The sequence below is a fragment of the Sus scrofa genome, chromosome 6 (assembly GCF_054392235.1).
Source record: "Sus scrofa isolate SSC_HxYL_T2T_F1_AM1 chromosome 6, Sscrofa_HxYL_maternal_Yorkshire_Landrace_v2.0, whole genome shotgun sequence".
NCBI classification, from domain to species: Eukaryota; Metazoa; Chordata; class Mammalia; order Artiodactyla; family Suidae; genus Sus; species Sus scrofa.
This window is the reverse complement of record NC_139388.1, coordinates 54,288,127-54,305,331: the sequence shown is the minus strand read 5'-3', so window position 1 is coordinate 54,305,331 and position 17,205 is coordinate 54,288,127. Positions and strand designations below refer to the sequence as shown.

General features: G+C 50.1%; 2 protein-coding genes across 6 annotated transcripts in view; one reads left to right on the top strand and one right to left on the bottom strand.

The window, feature by feature from the left end:
• The window catches only part of CD177 (CD177 molecule), a 203,451-nt gene that overhangs the window by 1,755 nt on the left and 184,491 nt on the right, over positions 1 to 17,205 (bottom strand). For 2 of the 4 annotated variants that reach the window (XM_084961078.1, XM_084961080.1), the window contains 6 exons: positions 12,300 to 12,416; positions 7,181 to 7,321; positions 6,698 to 6,880; positions 5,896 to 6,015; positions 5,566 to 5,682; positions 500 to 640 (listed from right to left, as the gene is read on the bottom strand). In XM_084961078.1, coding sequence (XP_084817204.1) covers positions 500 to 640; positions 5,566 to 5,682; positions 5,896 to 6,015; positions 6,698 to 6,880; positions 7,181 to 7,321; positions 12,300 to 12,333 — 736 coding nt within the window. In that variant the 5' untranslated portion in view covers positions 12,334 to 12,416. Of the gene's footprint in view, positions 1 to 499; positions 641 to 5,565; positions 5,683 to 5,895; positions 6,016 to 6,697; positions 6,881 to 7,180; positions 7,322 to 7,396; positions 7,481 to 12,299; positions 12,421 to 17,205 lie in introns of those variants that run through there. The other 2 variants (XM_084961079.1, XM_013988641.3) reach the window with 2 other exon arrangements.
• LYPD3 (LY6/PLAUR domain containing 3) overlaps positions 1 to 17,205 on the top strand; it is a 111,471-nt gene that overhangs the window by 91,291 nt on the left and 2,975 nt on the right. Inside the window, exon 6 of one of the 2 annotated variants that reach the window (XR_014806291.1) lies at positions 146 to 274. The exons of the other annotated variant lie outside the window; for it this stretch is intronic. The gene's annotated coding sequence lies outside the window, so the exon portion shown is untranslated. Of the gene's footprint in view, positions 1 to 145; positions 275 to 17,205 lie in introns of those variants that run through there. 2 annotated transcript variants of the gene reach the window in all.

Sequence of the window (17,205 nt, the reverse complement as noted above, 5' to 3'; positions counted from 1 at the left end):
AATGGCAAAAAGACCCCCCCCCAAAAAAAAATACAGCGTTTGTGTCACTCTCCCTATCTCCTTTCCCTGCTGGATTTCTTTCCACAGCTCTTATCTTCATACTCATATCTTACTCCTTTTTTTCTGCTTCCTCACTGGCACAAAGCTGCAAGAAGGCAGATGCAATGGGATCTACAGCACCTACAACAGCACCTGGCCCACCACAGGAAGCCCGTCGGATCTTGAATGCAGTCACTGAGCTTCTCTGTGCCAGCTCTGTCCTCAGTCCTTTGCCTGGAACCAGATATATCCTAGCGACTACCCAGCAAAATAGGTACTATTATTGCTATCACCTCACCCCCGAGTTTTCAGAAGTGGAAACCAAGGCACAGAAAGAGGAAGAGTTGGGTTTAGAACTGCAGGCATGAGGGGAACCAGGCAGGAAGTTCAGGGGACGGAATCCAGGGCAGGGAGACCCAGGACCCTGTGGGGCTCTTGCCTTCTTGCGCAGCCCACCCACCTGCATGTATGAGCAGAAGCGTCTCCTGACACACCTCCCCGAGATCACACAGCTGCTCCGCACTTGTGGTCCATTCTTTAGGTTTCTGAGTCAGGTTTTGAGAAGCTGTCAACATGACCCCCCGATGACAGATCAGAAAATCTGTGGAGAAAGAAAGAATCACCAGGGTCCGTGTAAGCCAGGGACCAGCTGTGTCTGTCCTTTAGGGTCTCAGGCTTAGGAACACAACCACACTCTTGGAGTTCCCATTGTGGCGCAGTGGTTAATGAACCTGACTAGGAATCATGAGGTTGCGGGTTCGATTCCTGGCCTTGCTCAGTGTTAAGGATCTGGTGTTGCCGTGAACTGTGGTATAGGTTGCAGACGTGGCTCGGATCTGGTGTTGCTGTGGCTCTGGCGTAGGCCGGCGGCTACAGCTCTGATTGGACCCCTAGCCTGGAACCTCCATATGTCGCAGGAGGCGGCCCTAGAAAAGGAAGAAAAAAAAAAAAAAAAGACAGAGTTCCCATTGTGGGGCGGCGAAAATGAATCCGACTAGGAATCATGAGGATGCGGGTTCAATCCCTGGCCTCACTCAGTGGATTAAGGATCTGGTGTTGCCGTGAGCTGTGGTGTAGGTATAGGTCGCAGACTCGGCTGGGATCCTGTGGCTGTGGCTCCAATTTGACCCCTCGCCTGGGAACCTCTGTATGGCGCAGGTGTAGCTCTAAAACAAAAAATAAATAAATAAAACACAAGTTAAAAAAAAAAAAGGAAGACAACCACATTCTTGAGTCACCCTCCAAACCATCTGGCCACTGGGTCCCTCAATCTCTGGTTGGGAAGAGACCTTGGAGTTGAGCCTCAGCCCCATTCTTCACTCTGTTTTTGCTTGAACACCTGCAGGGACCTTTCTCAGCCCCCCTGAGGACAGCTGCTTCCCCCTCTGGGTGTGAGAGAGACAAATGGCTCTTCCTTAGCACAAGACATTCTCCATGTCCCTCTCTGGGCTTCATGGTCCTTATCTGGATAATGAGGAAGGTAGCCTGCCACCATATATTTATTTTAGCTGAGAAACCCCACCTTCCAAACAAAAATACTCAAATGCCTTGTGTGCACTGCACATTTACTATGTGCTTGGTTGCCAGGATTACTTTCCACAGATTTATCCACCTAAGCCTCTCAAGGAGCTCACCTCGCCTGGACTGCCTCCTGGCAACCCCCGCCCCCAAGTGGGTGTTGCTATCATCATCATCATCATCATCATCCCCATTTTCAAGATGGGAAAGAGAGGGAGGTATTTTGCTCAGCGTCTCACCCCGAGTGATTAGCAGAGCTGGCTGGGAACTCAGGCATCCTGGCTCCTTGGGGTGAGTGGCGGGGAAGAGGGGGATTGATGACCGGATATCCTGGGCTACCTTGGAAGTCTAGTTTGAAAACCATTAGGCCTTCTCTTAAGGCCATCACACCATCAGCCGTGATGTGTCCCAGGATGCAGAAACCCCTCGACTGAACCTGCAGCATCCACAAGCATGTAACTGTCACAACAGCCCCCATGAAGGAGGCCCACTCTGCTCCCTTCCCCACTTCACAGATGACAAAATCATGGCTCCTGCTGCCCTCCCCCAGCCTGGTCCCTGCTTTCCCCACCCCTCTCTTCCCCGTCTTAGTCAATGGCACCGCCTTTCTTGCAGTTGCTCAAGTTGAAAACATTGCTGTCATTCTCCGCAGTTCCTTCTCTTACACCCTGAGCTGTACCCATCAGGAAATCCTGTTGGCTGAAGCTGCAGAATACATCCAGAACCTGACCACTTCTCACCAACGCCATGCTTCTACCAGGGTCCAAGACGCCTTGGCTCCCACCTGCTTCCTCCTGAGTCTCCCTGGGGGTCCCTTCCCCCGTGTCCACCTCCCCTTTCCTCTATTCTCCACCCAGCAACCAGAAGGATTCTCATGAAGGTATGTTGTTTCACATCACTCCTCTGCTCAGATTCAAATAGATCCTCACTCTGCTCAGAATAAAATTCTAAATCCTTAAAATGGTCCCAAAGGCTCTAACATGATCTCCTCTCTCCACCTCTCCATCCACGGGTCCTGCTCTGCTCCCCCTTGATCACTCTGCTGGACTCGCACTGCCTTCTGGATTCTTCCTTGAACTCATAGCAGGCATACACCCACCCCAGGGCCTATGCATATGCTCTGCCACTCCTGCCAGTCTGGGATCATCTCCTCCTGCCCCCTGAATTTGGCACAAGAGGCTCAAAGACTTGGTAATCCACAAAAGTTAGTCAGGGGCAGAGCCCAGACAGAAACCCATGTCTTTCTGAGTTAGACTCTAAGCTCTTAATGGCTGTGCTCTCTTTGTGACGACCCACTGCTCTCTCTGGGACCACCATCCAATTCCTTGGGAAGCAGACAAGGCTGTTTAAATTCTAGCCCTTTGGTTTTTCTTCAATATACGTGCCTGTGATGGCCCATTTTCAGGGCAATCTAGGCCCTTGCACCCAATCTTCTCCGCCCATACGCCTTCCAGGCGCTGTTCTCCCTGGCAAGCCCTTCTCTCCTCCATGTACTCCCTGATCTTGGTGTATCCCAGCTTCTGATGCCTGGCCTTGCTGATGCTCAGTAGGTATCTGTTAAGTTACCGAACTGAACTAAGCCAGGGAAGGCAAGCACATCCTCCAAGATCTGGCTCTGATGTTGAGAGCTTACAGAATAAGGACATATATTAGGAATATACATTTGTGGCCCTACTTGCTATGTTTTATGTGACACACGTATGGATTGGGCAGCACACATGTGTGAGACGTGTCTGTGTGTATGTGTGATGTGTTAAATGTGTGTATAGTGATACGGTGTGTGTGATGTATATGGTATGTTTGTCATATGGGCATGCTGTGTTGTGTGTTCTGTGCATCTGTGTGTTGTGTGTGCTGTCAGTGGCATGTGATGTGTGACCTGTGTGCTGGGTGTGGCCTGTGGTATGTGTGGTATGAGTGAGATATAAGGAGGCATGTGTGTGGTACGTGATGTGTACGTGGCATAGAGTGTGTTTGTGTCTTCTGTGTGTATTGTGTTGTGTGCACTATGGAGCAGGGTGTATGTGGCATGGATTTGTTTCTGAAATGCCTTCTGGATTACAAATATTACCTAATCCCAGAGGTGAGGTTCAGATAGTTAAACCACCATTAAGTAAAAGGAAAGATTCAGGAGTTCCCATCGTGGCGCAGTGGAAACAAATTCAACTAGGAACCATGAGGTTGGGGGTTTGATCCCTGGCCTTGCTCAGTGGGTTAAGGATCTGGAGTTGCTGTGAGCTGTGGTATAAGCCGGCAGCTGTAGCTCTGATTAGACCCCTGGCCTGGGAACCTCCACATGCTGCTGGTGAGGCCCTAAAAAGCAAAAAAAAAAAAAAAAAAAACCAAACAAAAAAAAGGAAAGATGCAGACTCTGTCCCTCCATGCTCAACACCCTTCCACAGCTCCCCTGCCCTCAGCGGAAGGCCAGCCCCTCAGTCTGGCTTTACAGGACCCACCACCAGCAACCCTCATCTCTCGGCTTCCCATCAGTATCTGTTCCCAAGACAGATATTGGGACACCAGGTGTTTCCTGCCCCCTTGACCTGGCACCTGCTGTTCCTTCTGCTTGGAATGGCTTTCCTTTAGTTGTCCACATCCCTTGTCTACTTGGAAAATCTGTACCCACCCAGCAGTCCCAGCTGCACCCCATTCTGTTGAGGTGCCCTCCTCAGGCAGAGCCAAGGGACCCTTCTTGAAAACAGCAGGCTGCTCCCACCCTGAGGCCTTCACACATGTTGTCTCCTCTGCCTGTTTATGTCCTTTTCCTCCTCTGTGAATAAACTGCAGCTCATCTTTAAGACACAGCTCACAGGTCACTTCCTCCATGAAGCTCTCCCTGATCCCCAAACCCAGGACATCACTATCTTCCTGCTCTGAGCTTCCCAGACCCTCTCCATCATAGCCCTGTGACCATCTGTGTCTGTAATGTCTCCTCTCCAGGTCCTGGAGGCCCTTTAGGCCAGGGCCAGGGTCTATGTCCTCTGGGGGCTCCATGGGAGACCTTAGAATCCTGTAGAAACTCACATCAGCAAACAAACACACCCTGGGCTCCCAGCCTCAGCCAGCCCTTGTTCTGCCCGAGACTAGAAACCTTGGTGTCACTGACAGCCAGGCTCTGACTTCAAGTCTCCCAGTCTAGCCAGTGATTCAAGGGGAATGTCTACTGATCTCACTCAGCTCTCTCCCTGAAACTCAGACAGGGAAGACCCTCCTCCCACTTTCCCAAGACCCCACTCCGCTCCTCACCCCACCCCCCTCCTTGCCTCGACAGGTGCTTCACACCAAGACACTCCAGGTCACTCTCATCCACTGGTGTTCCAGTTGAGTTGGGTAAATTTCCATGGGTAAATGGGGACCCCACCCCCACCCCCGTGTCTCCCTTGGCTCTGGCTTTCCCTGTCACACCTGAAGCACTCTCCATATTTTCTCTGATCTTTTCTCCCTGCAGCATGGCTGCTGGGGTGCTCCAGTACCATGCGGGCGGGGGGGGATGGCTGAGAGTGGGGCGGGGGTAGAAGAGGGCAGATGGGAGACCCAAGATCACCCAAGTTAGGGGAACGGAAAAATGGAATTGGAAGCATCGAGTGACTCCCAGCAGGCACTCCTTACTCACTTCCGCACCCAATGGATAAAGTAGCAGCCCACCCTCTCTGCCCTCTGACCTTCCTCCCTGCTGCCTTGCTCCTCTCATGCCCAGACAGGCTGCTCTAATTTGGCCAGGCTCAACATCCTTTAAATCACCCACCGGGAGGCTCCTGTTCTATAGATCTGTCCCCTTAGACCATGCAACCTCTCTCCCCCCAAGGCTGGACACCTCTTACTGGCACCCTCACCTGATGGGCCCACTGGGAGAATCCCTCCCATCACACAGCCTGAATGAGTAACAATCATCCACTTGACTTGGGGTACCGGCTTTGGCGTGATGTGTTGGGATGTCTGCCTTTCACGGGGTCATGGTGCCCCAAGGCTGCAGTGCAGAGCATGTGGTCTGATGCATGTGACACTCACCTTTAGGATCACAGGTCTCCCTCAGAGAGATGGGCCCAATTTCCCGAGTCCCATTAAGCAGGTTGCAGCCTGCTTGGGTCATGCATCCCTGGACTTTCAGACGGGTGGAGAGGCCCCCTGGAGAAAGGGAGAGAGGGGGAGAGGGGGACGCTGCCACTGGGATCACCCAACCCTCAGCGGGAGGTGCAGCTCCCAGGAGCCAAGCCCTTCCTCCTCCTGGTCCCAGGCCTCAGCTACTCTTCCTCCTCAGAGACTCAGATCTTGGTCCTCAGGCCCCCTCCCCACCTCCCCCCAGTTCAGTGCCAGGCAGAGACCCCAAGTCTGGCTCACCCCGGCTGAGCAAGAGGGCCCCATTGTAGCAGTGTGTGCTCCCGGCAGGGCAGGTCAGCTCTGGTGCAGACAGACAGCCTTCTGCAGATAAGCAGACTGGACACCGCAGAGACCCCAGGCCTGAGGAAGTGGGCGAGAAAGGGAGGGAGGCCTGAGAGGCTGTGGATTCAGACTGCGCACCTTCCCTCAGCCCGCTTTGCTGGTCCCGAGAATCAACTCCTGACTGAATCAAGTCTCCCCCAGATGGGCCCTCCTCAGGCTCCTCTCATGAAGGCCAGGAGTTCAGGGAATTCAGGACATGAAGACAGAGAGAGCACAAATCCCAGAGAAACATGGTCTGGAAGGGATGCCTGGGACTGAGCACGGGGTAGTAGGAGTGGGGAAGGGGTGCCCTGGGAGGAGCCAGCAGCTTCACCCACAAATTCCACTAAACAGTCCAAGAAGACAAGATGCCTCTGTCCACAAAGATGCCAAAGGCAAAACACGATCCCAAACCTGCTTTATGATCTCAGAGAGAAAAGGACAGTGGGAAGTTACAGGCCACTTTCACTTAGGAAGAGGCAATGCCAAAACCTGAACAGCACAAGAGTGAACCAAATCCAATGGTGCGGAAAGGAGGAGGTGGCACCAGGTCAGGGGTGCTGGGGGAGGGGGAGGCAGAGAGAGAGTCTAAAGGAACAGTCCCTCCCCACCTGCTACCCTGCGTGTGTGCTCACGCCACCCCCTCAGCCCCGTTGCTCCCCTCCTCCTGACAGCCCCTCTCCTCTCTCCTCCTCCTCCTCTTCCCGCCTCCCTCGGGCACCTGTGGTTGGGGGCATGGTCCAGAGAGGGAGGCTGGTGGACAGACTGTTGCACAAGTTTTCCCGGCATACATGGGTATAGGAGGCGATGGAGAGGCCGGGGTCTGTCCTGTGGTGGGTGACTCGGGCCTCCTGGTTGGCCTCCTGGGTACAGCCCTTGATGATCACCACGTTCACATGGGGTCCTGGAGAGAGAGGGAGGTGGGGGCGGGGGCGGAGAGAGAGAGAGGGAGAGAGAGAGTGCTCGCAGTAGACAGGCAGGCTGAGGTGGGGTCAGGACTCTGGGGTCCTAGAAGATGGGTCGGCATCATGGTCTGGGGTGACAGGCTGCAGAGGAGGCCCCTGGGCAGCCAAGGAGGAGGCACTGTTGGGGGGAGGGGTCTTCTGAGTTTCTACAGAGAAGGCAGGTAGGGCTGGGTGATAGGGGGGCCTTTACACAGGGGGGTCGGGGGAGTCAGGAGTGCGGCCTGAGCGGTACTTCTCACCATTCTCAATGAGCATCAGCAGTTCCTGGCAGCCCCAGCCATCCTCACAGTTCTTCTGGCCCGTTGTCCACTGGAGGGGCAGTTCTGATGCATTCCTCACCTCCATCAGTGACCCCCAGAAGCAGGTCAGGGTCTGCACTCCTGAGATGGGAAGAGCAAATCCATCTTAGCCCGTCCTCCAGGGGCCTCCCTGCCCGGGCTGGGGTCCTCACTCACGAGGCAGGGTGAGGGTGACGACCAGGAGGGCCAGCAGCAGGGCAGGGCTCATAATGAGGGCACTGGAACTCTTGCTCCTGCTCCTTCTCCCAGAGAAACTGAGCCCTTTTATATCTCGCCTCACCTGAGGCAGCCCAGGAAAGGGGTGGGATGGGCAGGGTCTTGCTAAATGAGTTCTGGGCCCACCCTCTGAATCTCAGCAGCCGAAAGGCAGAGGGATCTGGTCCTCCCTCCTTCCCCAGACCCAGGAGCCCAAGCCCTTGTTCCCTTCTCCTCCCTCAGACCTAGGAGTCCAGTCCCCCAGCCCCTCCTCCCTCAGAGCCTGGAGTCCTGGGCCCAAATCCCCTCAACAGTTAGAGATTGAGGCACCCTGGCTCCCAGGGTTCACTGGTCCAGATCCCCACAGCCCTCTTCCCTCCTGAGGCCAGCTTTGTGGGTCCCCACCCTGTTTAAGGCTTGTTTGCAAGGCAGTTTCCTCATCTCATAGCAACTTGGCCACCTTCTGGCCCCAGGTAGGGAAATGGCCCAACTGCCTCTGAGCACACTGTGCAGTGGGCTTTGGCTGGTCCTCCTGCTCTTCCCTATCCTACATACCCTCTGCCCCCATGGATTCCTACTTCTCTTTTCTTTCTCTTTCCTTCCTATATTGCTGTCTCTCCCCCCCCCCTTTTTTTTCTTTTTAGGGCTGCACCAACAGCATATGAAGTTCTCAGGCTAGGGGTCTAATCCCTAGTTGCTGCAGCAGCCGACCTACACGACAGCCACAGCATCATGGGATCCAAGCTACGTCTGCGACCTACATCACAGCTTATGGCAACATCAGATCCTTCACCCACTGAGTGAGGCCCGGGATTGTACCCGAGTCCTCATGGACACCAGTCGGGTCCGTAATCTGCTGAGCCATGATGGGAATTCCTTGCTGTCCTTTTTATTCTCTTTTTTAAGCCCTTCCCTCATGCTTTTTTTTCCCTTCTTCTGTTCTCTCTCCTGCCAGAGAGCAAAACAGGTCCTAGAATCTCTGCTTCCTCCCCGCTACCCAGGAGGGAACTAAGGTGTGGCAGGGGGAGGGGGTGGTGGTGGTGGAGGCTGAATATCTATTCAAGAATTAGAATATTCTTCATCAAAGCAAAGTGCCTTCGCCAGGAACAGATGGAACAGTGGTGTGCTAGAAAACCAGCTTTTCCGAAAAAACAGCATCAACAAACCCTGTCTTGTAACATCGGCCTATTTCTTTGGTGTAAATGTCTGATTCTAAGCTACCATTCATTTAACAACTAGCTCATAAAATCCCTAAACATTTAACAATTGGCTTTTGTAAACCTGAACAAACCAGCTCTAGCACACTGGGTAGAAGAGACACAGGGAAGAATTGGGGGTGTTTGTTGGTGACTGCAGAGGCTAGATGTGGGTGCATGAGAAAGAGGGGGAAGAGAGAAAGGAGTATGGAGAATAGTGCAGGAGAAACAGAAATGAATATGAAACTTGCAATTGTATGTTTACTTCCATATCTTTATACATTTTATTTTTCTTTGTGTTTGAAAGTTTAAAATTTGTTCCGCGGGCAAAAGCATGTTCCTCTCACTTCCCACTGTGTCTCTACAACTAACCTGGCATAGAGTCGGGGCTCAATAAATATTTATGGAAGGAAGGAGGGAAGGAGGAAGGATGGTAACAGAGCCATCACTACATCTGCAAAGGTTGTGCACCAGACATTGCCCCCATCCCAGTGAGTCACATCGCTACTGTGTGAATGGCGCTCTCTGGAGTTGTGTGTGGCCTGAAGCAATGCCCCTGGAGGGAGAGGAGAAGGAAGTGTGAGCAAAGAGGCCATCGGTACATAAATAGTCAACTAACTGGTTTTAGTCAACAAATATTTATCAGGCTGGACTTTGTGCCCAGCACTGTCCTAATTGCCAGGGAAGCAGGAAGACCAACAAGAATGAGGCCACCACTTTTGTTGAGCTCATGGTCTGGGGTGAGAGACAGATACTAAACAATACATGAGCACGTGCACACCCACACGCATGCACGCGCACACACACACACACACACACACACACAAATGGGGCTGAGTGCTGGGCAGAGAGTGAAAACCAGGTGATGTGAAAGTAAGTGACTGAGCTGGGTTCAGGAAGGGCCTTCCTCAGGAGGTGACATTTGAGCTGAGAGCAGAATGAAAAGAGCTTGCTGTGGATAGACAGGCAGGAAGAGCATTCCAGGCAGAGGGAGGCGCAGGTACAAAGGCCCTGAGGTGGGATCAAGCTTGGCTTAAATGAAGGTGGGAAAGAAAGCAGGTGGCTAGACTGCAGTGGGTAAGAGGGAGAGAAAGAAGATGAGAAAGGAAAGGCTGGCAGGGACCCAGCCAGGTGGGGAAAAGTCAGGATATTAAGGCAACCTTCCTGGGGGGGCCTACATATTTCAAGTGGCAAATACCAAGGCTGAGCGTGGGACTGTTTAGCCTGACAGTCCCCAATGTGTAAAACTCTGCTACAGGACTGGATTCTGTTGCTCCCTGATTGTGTAGCCTTGGGTCATTCACTTCCCCTCTCCAAACTCTCTAAACTGCATCATCCTCTTCTGTGAAGTAGTGTGATGATCATCTGATTATCCACACCGCATGGGTTGTGGTAAGGATGAATATCTGCATATAACCTAAAGTATGTTTTCAACAGAAGATAACAATAGTTAATATTATGAGCTATACTCTGCTCCAATCCTAGTCCAAGACCTTTATATATGTCAACTCATTGAATCATGACCCAAACTATATGGGAGATTCTATTAATATCTCAATTTTGTAGTTAAAGAAACTGAGCATGGAAGGAGTTAAATAACTTGCCCAAGGTCACACAATGTGGCAGAGATAAGAGCCCACCAAAGATCCTGGTCCCTTTAGGGTAAAGAGATGTTGCTAAGGGGTGACTGTCTAGCTAGGAACTACATTTCCCAGGCACCCCCTTGCCTCTAAGTGGACCCCATGACTAATCTCCACCAATGGAATGTGGGCCAAAATTACTGGTGTCACTTCTGAGCCTGAGTGGTTAAGAAGCAGGAGTGCCTCTGCCATCTTCCACTTGTGGCTCCAAGGTCATTTAGAGAAAAGGTGCAAGGGAAGCAGCTTGGGGGTGACAGAAAGACTAAGGAAAGAGGTGCCTTGGCTGGAAATGCAATTTAGGTGGATCTCAGACATTGTCCCACAGGGTTGAATCTGAAATTAAACCACCTCCTTTTGCATCCCCATTTCAGGCAGCCCCTGGCCAAGGTCTGCCCTTGAACTGAGGGTAGTATGTGTGGTCTCCCTGGTGAAGGGTTCCCATTGGGCAACAGCAATTCTCCAGGGAAGGGGCAGCCGTGAGATGCTGCCAGCCCACACCAAGGGCATCTGGACGAGACAGCACATCCACTCCAGCACTGGAGACAGATTTGATTCCAGGGGCCAGCTCTTAACCACTATACCATACATGGCTGTCAGCTAATTTCTATGAATACCAGCAACCAGCAAGAAGAGAAATACTAACAATGATGGAGCCTTGTGCTAAGAGCCCAAAGACAACTACCTGCAGTGCTGCCAGGGCTGTGCTTTTTTTCTCTTCTGTCTCTCTCTGTTTTTTTTTTTTTTTTTTTTTTTTTGGTCTTTTTAGGGACACACCCATGGCATATGGAAGCTCCCAAGCTAGGGATGGAATTGGAGCTACAGCTGCCAGCCTATACCACAGCCACAGGAACGCGGGACCCGAGCCGCATCTGCAACCTATACCACAACTCACGACAACGCTAGATCCTTAATCCACTGAGCGAGACCAGGGATTGAACATGTGTCTTCATGGATGCTAGTCAGAGTCGTTTCTGCTGAGCCACTATGAGAACTCTTTTTTCTTTTTTTTTTCTTTTTCTTCTCTTCTCTTTCCCTATTAGGAGCAACAACTGTAACTCTTCCTTGCACCACTTATAGAAGAGGATCCAGAAACCAAGAGGGAAAGGAGCTTGCCAAGGCCTATGATTCAGGCTGTGGCTGAGCTAGAATTAGTTTTAGGCCCCTGGGCCCACAGTTTGGCTGACTCTGCTTTCTCCTTCTTGACTGACCAAGGAGTTTGGCAGTTACGAGAAGCCTGGGTCATGCCAGAACATGCTGCAGACATTTACCTGTAGAGGACAAAGCAAACCCTTTAGCACTTGAGTGGGGCCTCCTGCATACAACACACATACTTTCTTCCCCCTGAGATTACCTGAATGGTGTGAGAAACAAGTACCTTCACTCTGGATTGCTACAACCTGGGTTTGGCTGTTTCTGCAGGATGAGTCATTTTAGTTGTTTTTAAAAACATTCTACATGGGTGATGTTGCATCTTTTCCAGTGCACCCGGTTTGAAATCCCATGTCAGTTTGTTGCATTTTGGGCTACTTAATGAGTAATCTGCGGGGTGAACCACTGAGGCCATGTGAATATCCTAGTCCCTGCCAATGAGACGTATCTATTTCCTTGCACACACTGTCCCTGAACCATTTCCAGAATGTCCTCCTTTATCAACACATATTACACTTGGCTGGCATTTCTCCCTCTGCCCTGTGCTGCCCATGATGCACAGCCCTTCCACCCAGTGGCTCATCCCTCAGAGATGGTATTATTAACCCACCTCACGGAGTGGGAAACTGAGCCCTGCAAAGGGGAACAGGAGCTTGAGTGACAGGGTCAGGAAATGTGGCAGCACCTCACACTCTGTTTCTCTGCACCCCAGCGCCCCAAAAGTGCTCATTTCTACCCCTTTGTGAGCTCTCGGTTAACTCGGGATCAGTCTCCATTCGATGCCCCTCTTCAGGAACATTTTCCCTGGCCTTTCTGTCTAGGTCAGAATCCCAGTTATGAGAGGACATAACTAACTACATGAGGAGCAGCTAAACCCACCTTGTAGGAGAAGAAAGTTTTGGGGAGTGGTCATATGTCTCTGATGTTAAAGACACAGTCTTGTTCCGCAATGACAGGATTTCTCCATGTGACGTGGAGGGCAGGACACCCAGAGATCTGGCTCGAGGGAGGAAAAGAAACCAGAGAGAGAGTCACCATCCCAAGCCCATACTTCACTGGTCTGGTGCACGTCTTCATTCCAGCTCCAGGGGTAGCAGAGCCTTCAGGGTGCTGTCCCCAAAGGTATTTGCCCATCACCATGACCTGGGAGGTGAAGGTGAAGGATTCTACCCAGCAGTCAGGGCCCCAGCTCATTTCACCCGAGTAACTTAGATGAAAAATGAGATAATTGTTGGAGTTCCCTGGTGACTTAGTGGGTTAAAGATCTGGTGTCACTGCTGTGGCATGGATTCAGTCCCCTGCCACTTGGGTGGCCAAAGAGAGAGAGAGAATTGACAAAAGTGTGTGAATGTTGTGGAGACACAAGGGTTAGAGTACTTTCCTGGTGCTGATACCACTGGGTTTCTGTTACCATTTTATTGGAACGTGGAGAGGTTGCAAGACAGAGACAGAAAGAGAACTTTATCTGGAGAGGGCTCCTTGACAAGAACTCCAACTTCAGGCTGAAAAATTTATCCTGCCCAGTGACAAAACAGGGAGGAAGCTGAGGAATTAACACCCCAGCCTCACTCAGTGTCCTCCCTCTGGTTTCCTGTTGGGGGTCCCCATTGACTGAACGCAGCTGGGAGGCAGGAGGTCCCACTGACAGTCCCCACCGTGCAGAGTGGGCACCGGGGAGTGGGTGGAGAAAGAGAATCTGGAAAAAGAAACAACGTGTCCAGCACATTCCACCCCTTCCCTTTGTCCAGGCGAAAATCAGAGTCCTCAACATAGAAGACACACAATTCCCATCCCTTCCTTAAGCACAGAAACATGGTGTGCTACTGACAATGGGTTATACACCTGCAGGGCTAGATAACCAGTTCTTTAAGTATCAGTGACAGGAAGAACAGAGGAAAGAAAAACCATAAAACAGAGCTGCAAAGGTCCTGGCTGTGTAGCTAGTGGTGATCAGAGCTGCCTTCTGCCACCTGTTTTATATGCCCTTAGCTGCCAACGCTTCCTCTGGACAATTGTGATGCAAATCTTTATTCTTAGGGAAAGTGTTTGATGGTCTTGTCCTTACTACTGGCCACTTTCTGCTGAACAGAGCCACTGGCCAAGGAAATACTACCCCCCAACACATCCCCTGACTGGCTTCCAAACACGGTCCTCCTTGACCAGCAACCCAGCCTCCCTCTGGTGGTCAGTTTTCCTCTGGCAAGCAGCAGAGTGGTCTTCTCTGCCCATTGTTTCAGCAGCACAAGGAGCACAAAATGGCAAAGGGATAGTCATGGCTTCCAGTTGATTAGAGCTAGGATCAGGTTCCTTACCCACACCAAGCCCAAGGTCGCAGAGACCAGAAGCAAAAATACTTTAAGTGGGTTGTTATGTGTACTAGTGGGAGGGGGCACTCTTTTATCCTCCCCCTGTTTCATGGACCTCTGCTTTCTGGCTGTGGGGGAGGTGACACCATAGTCTGGCCACTGGCTCAAGACGTATAGCATCTCCTGTTGGTTGGCAGGGTACGGTCTCTTTCCCGGTGCCCTCATAAGGCATTGTGGCCATCACCATATCTTCCTTTGCCTTAAAATATGTCCCCTCGTTGGAAGCAATATGTTATGGAGTACTGTAGCAATAGAAGAGACATCTTCTAAGTCCCCAAATGGCAGTGTTGACTGAAGCAGTGAGTATAAGGAAGATAAATTAGAACTGACAGTGTGTGTTTATCCCTATGAGGAGAAATCTAAGACCTCTCCAGGGTGGGGTAGGTCCTGGGAAATCCCGCTGTAGAAAGATGCTGTAACAAGCTTAGAATCGGCTCTGCCACTGTTGGTTTGGGCACTGAGTAGAGTCAACAGCCAGGTTGCCAGAGTTCCTGATGTGGCACCACAGGATCAGAGGTGTCTCTGGAGCAGCAGGTTCTTTCCCCAGCCCAGGGCAGTGGGTTAAGGATCTGGCATTGCCACAGCTCTGGCATTGGCTGCAACTGCAGCTTGGATCTGATCCCTTGCCCAGGAACTCCATATGCCACAGGGCCGCCAAAAAAGGAAAAAAAAAAAAAAAAAAAAGGGAAAAAAACCCCAAACAGCCAGGTTGCCTTACAGAGAGTTGACACCTATTGGTGTCACTGTGTGGAACCTCCACCATCCACATGGCCACTTCGCACATGGACCTGGTGAGCAGACACTGATGGGAAAGAATCTGCCTGACACTATGCGCAGGTACCAAGAGCCTCCTGTTCAGGGCATGCTTTCTGGTGGGCATCTGTGTGGGATGTGAACATCTTAACACTCTGTACCCTTCCCCAGAGGACCATACACATATCCTCCCTGTCTTCATTCGATATTTTTGTTCCTTCCAAGTCTTTGACCACAGCGCCACAGCAATAACTCCTCTAGCATAATTCTTTTGAGGTTTAAATGGTTTGTTCTGTTTTATTTTATTTATTTACTTAAATGGCCGCTCCCACGGCATATGGAGGTTCCCAGGCTAGGGGTCAAATCGGAGCTGTAGCTGCTGACCTACACCACAGCGCATGGCAATGCTGGATCCTTAACCTACTGCGGGAAGCCAGGGATTGAACCTATATCCTCATGGATGCTAGTCAGATTCGTTTCCACTGAGCCAAGGAATTCTGCTGGACAGGAACTCCTTGTTCTGTTTTATAACTTATGGCTACTTCCTATAGTCTATTGTGGTCTATTGTTTACTATTCCTACTGTTTAATATTAAAATATGCCTGCATTTATCAACACATAATTTTACTTCAGAACCAGTTGAGGATTAGCCAAGTCAGATTTCCTCTTACAAGAAGTTAAGGGTTTTGCCCAATTGTATTTGTGAAAACAGGATGCAAAGTTTTAAAAATCAATTGTGGAGAAGCTGATTCGGGAACTGGGTTCCTGCTTCTCCATTCTTTGGCCATTGAATAAAGCTTGTGCTGTTCCAGTCTCAAAAAGAATATTCACTTATCCCTTGCAAAAAATCAACTGTGGGCTACTTTAGGAGAAAAAAGCATTGGAATTTCAATTTGGCTTGTTTATTTGTAGAGCTTTGAACCAGCTAATGCTTGATTAGTTTCTAAATTATTCATGTTGGGTCTAAAGTCAATTTCAATCGACAAAGAATCAACTTTTAAAAATGTTTAAATTCTGCTAATTTGAGTTGCAAAGGTAAAGGTGGAGGGGGAGAGATGGGATTAAGAAACAGCAAGGAGGAAAGAGAGGACGAGGGAGAGAGAGAAATGTCTAACTGGGTCACCTTGCGGTACAGTGGAAAACTGACAGAACACTGTAAACCAGCTATAATGGAAAAAATAAAAATCATTATAAAAAATAAAATAAAATAGGAGTTCCCATCATGGCGCAGCAGAAACGAATCCGACTAGGAACCATGAGGTGGCGGGTTCGATCCCTGGCCTCACTCAGTGGGTAAGGATCTGGCGTTGCTGTGAGCTGTGGTGTAGGTAGCAGACTTGGCTTGTATCCTTGTTGTTGTGGCTCTGGCATAGGCCGGTGGCTACAGCTCTGATTAGACCCCTAGCCTGGGAACCTCCATATGCCGAGGGTGTGGTCCTGAAAAGACAATAAATAAATAAGCGAAATAAAATTGAAACAAAACAAAACAAAACAGAAGCAAAAGAAAGTTAGCTACAGAATGGAGGAGAAAAAAAAAGTAGAGACAGAATACTAAGTTCAGGTTCATAGTACCTAAAGATCAGCCTCTCTCCTCTGGACATTGATCTCTGATCTGATCCCAGAACCAAACTAATTCTTAACTCTGACCTCATTCCAAGCCCACATTCTGACCATAAACATTGTCGCACAATGGTTCGTGACTCTGACCAGGCTAAGCCCCAACACTGACCTTAAGCCCTGATTTTGTTACTTGCACTGCAGACTTGAATAAAGTAGTCATTTTCCCCAAGTGGGTGTTCATGCCCAGAGATGTTGCTTCTCAGGGTGACAGTGGGTGAGGCAGCCTGTGCCCTGCCAGACATCGATTTCCCCTCTGCATCAGCTCTATCCCCCACTCCCACAAACACACATCTTCTAAAGCCTTTCCTTGAAAACAAGTCACTTCCTTGGTCCTTCATTCCTTTTACTGTGTCTTCCCTTATCAGTCAAGGGTCTTCGATTATCTGGACTTTTTTTTTTCTTCTATTTTTTCACAGTTCAACCCCTCCTCCATGCTCTCCTTCCGTCTCCTCTAACATTGCTTTTACCAAGATCAACAACATCCTCTTTTATTGCTAAACCTGCCAGGTGCAATAAAAGGCTAGTTTTGCAGCATCTGACATGACACACCTCTTCTTTCCTGGAATAACCCCTGTGAGGGTAAATACAAATTGAAAAAGAAGAAAAAATTAATTTTCCTGGTGCAAAAGGGGAGAGATTCCTCTTTCTTTCAGAGAATTTTCTTTAGAAACCTTATCATTGTAAATTCTTTCTCTGTCCCTTTGAGGTGTATCTTCACAATCCAGGGATGACTTTCTCAAGGACCTGGGAGCATCACTTTGAAATGTAATTAACAAGGAAGATGGTGCCTGTGTCTCTCAGTTTCTGGGGGAGGGTAGGAGCTGAACTGAGGTGGACACCTCGCTCCAGGTTGCAAAACTACCTCTAGTCATGAAGACATGAGAATTTTACTTTTCCTTTTGATAAAGCAAATTAACTAACGTAGGTGGTCACTCCAGTTACCAGGTGAAGTTAGGATATGTGACAAATGGTTCTGTCAAGTCCTATTACTTGAGGACTAGTTTTTGTTTATCTTGAGGAAATACATGTAGTGGGTTGTATCTGCC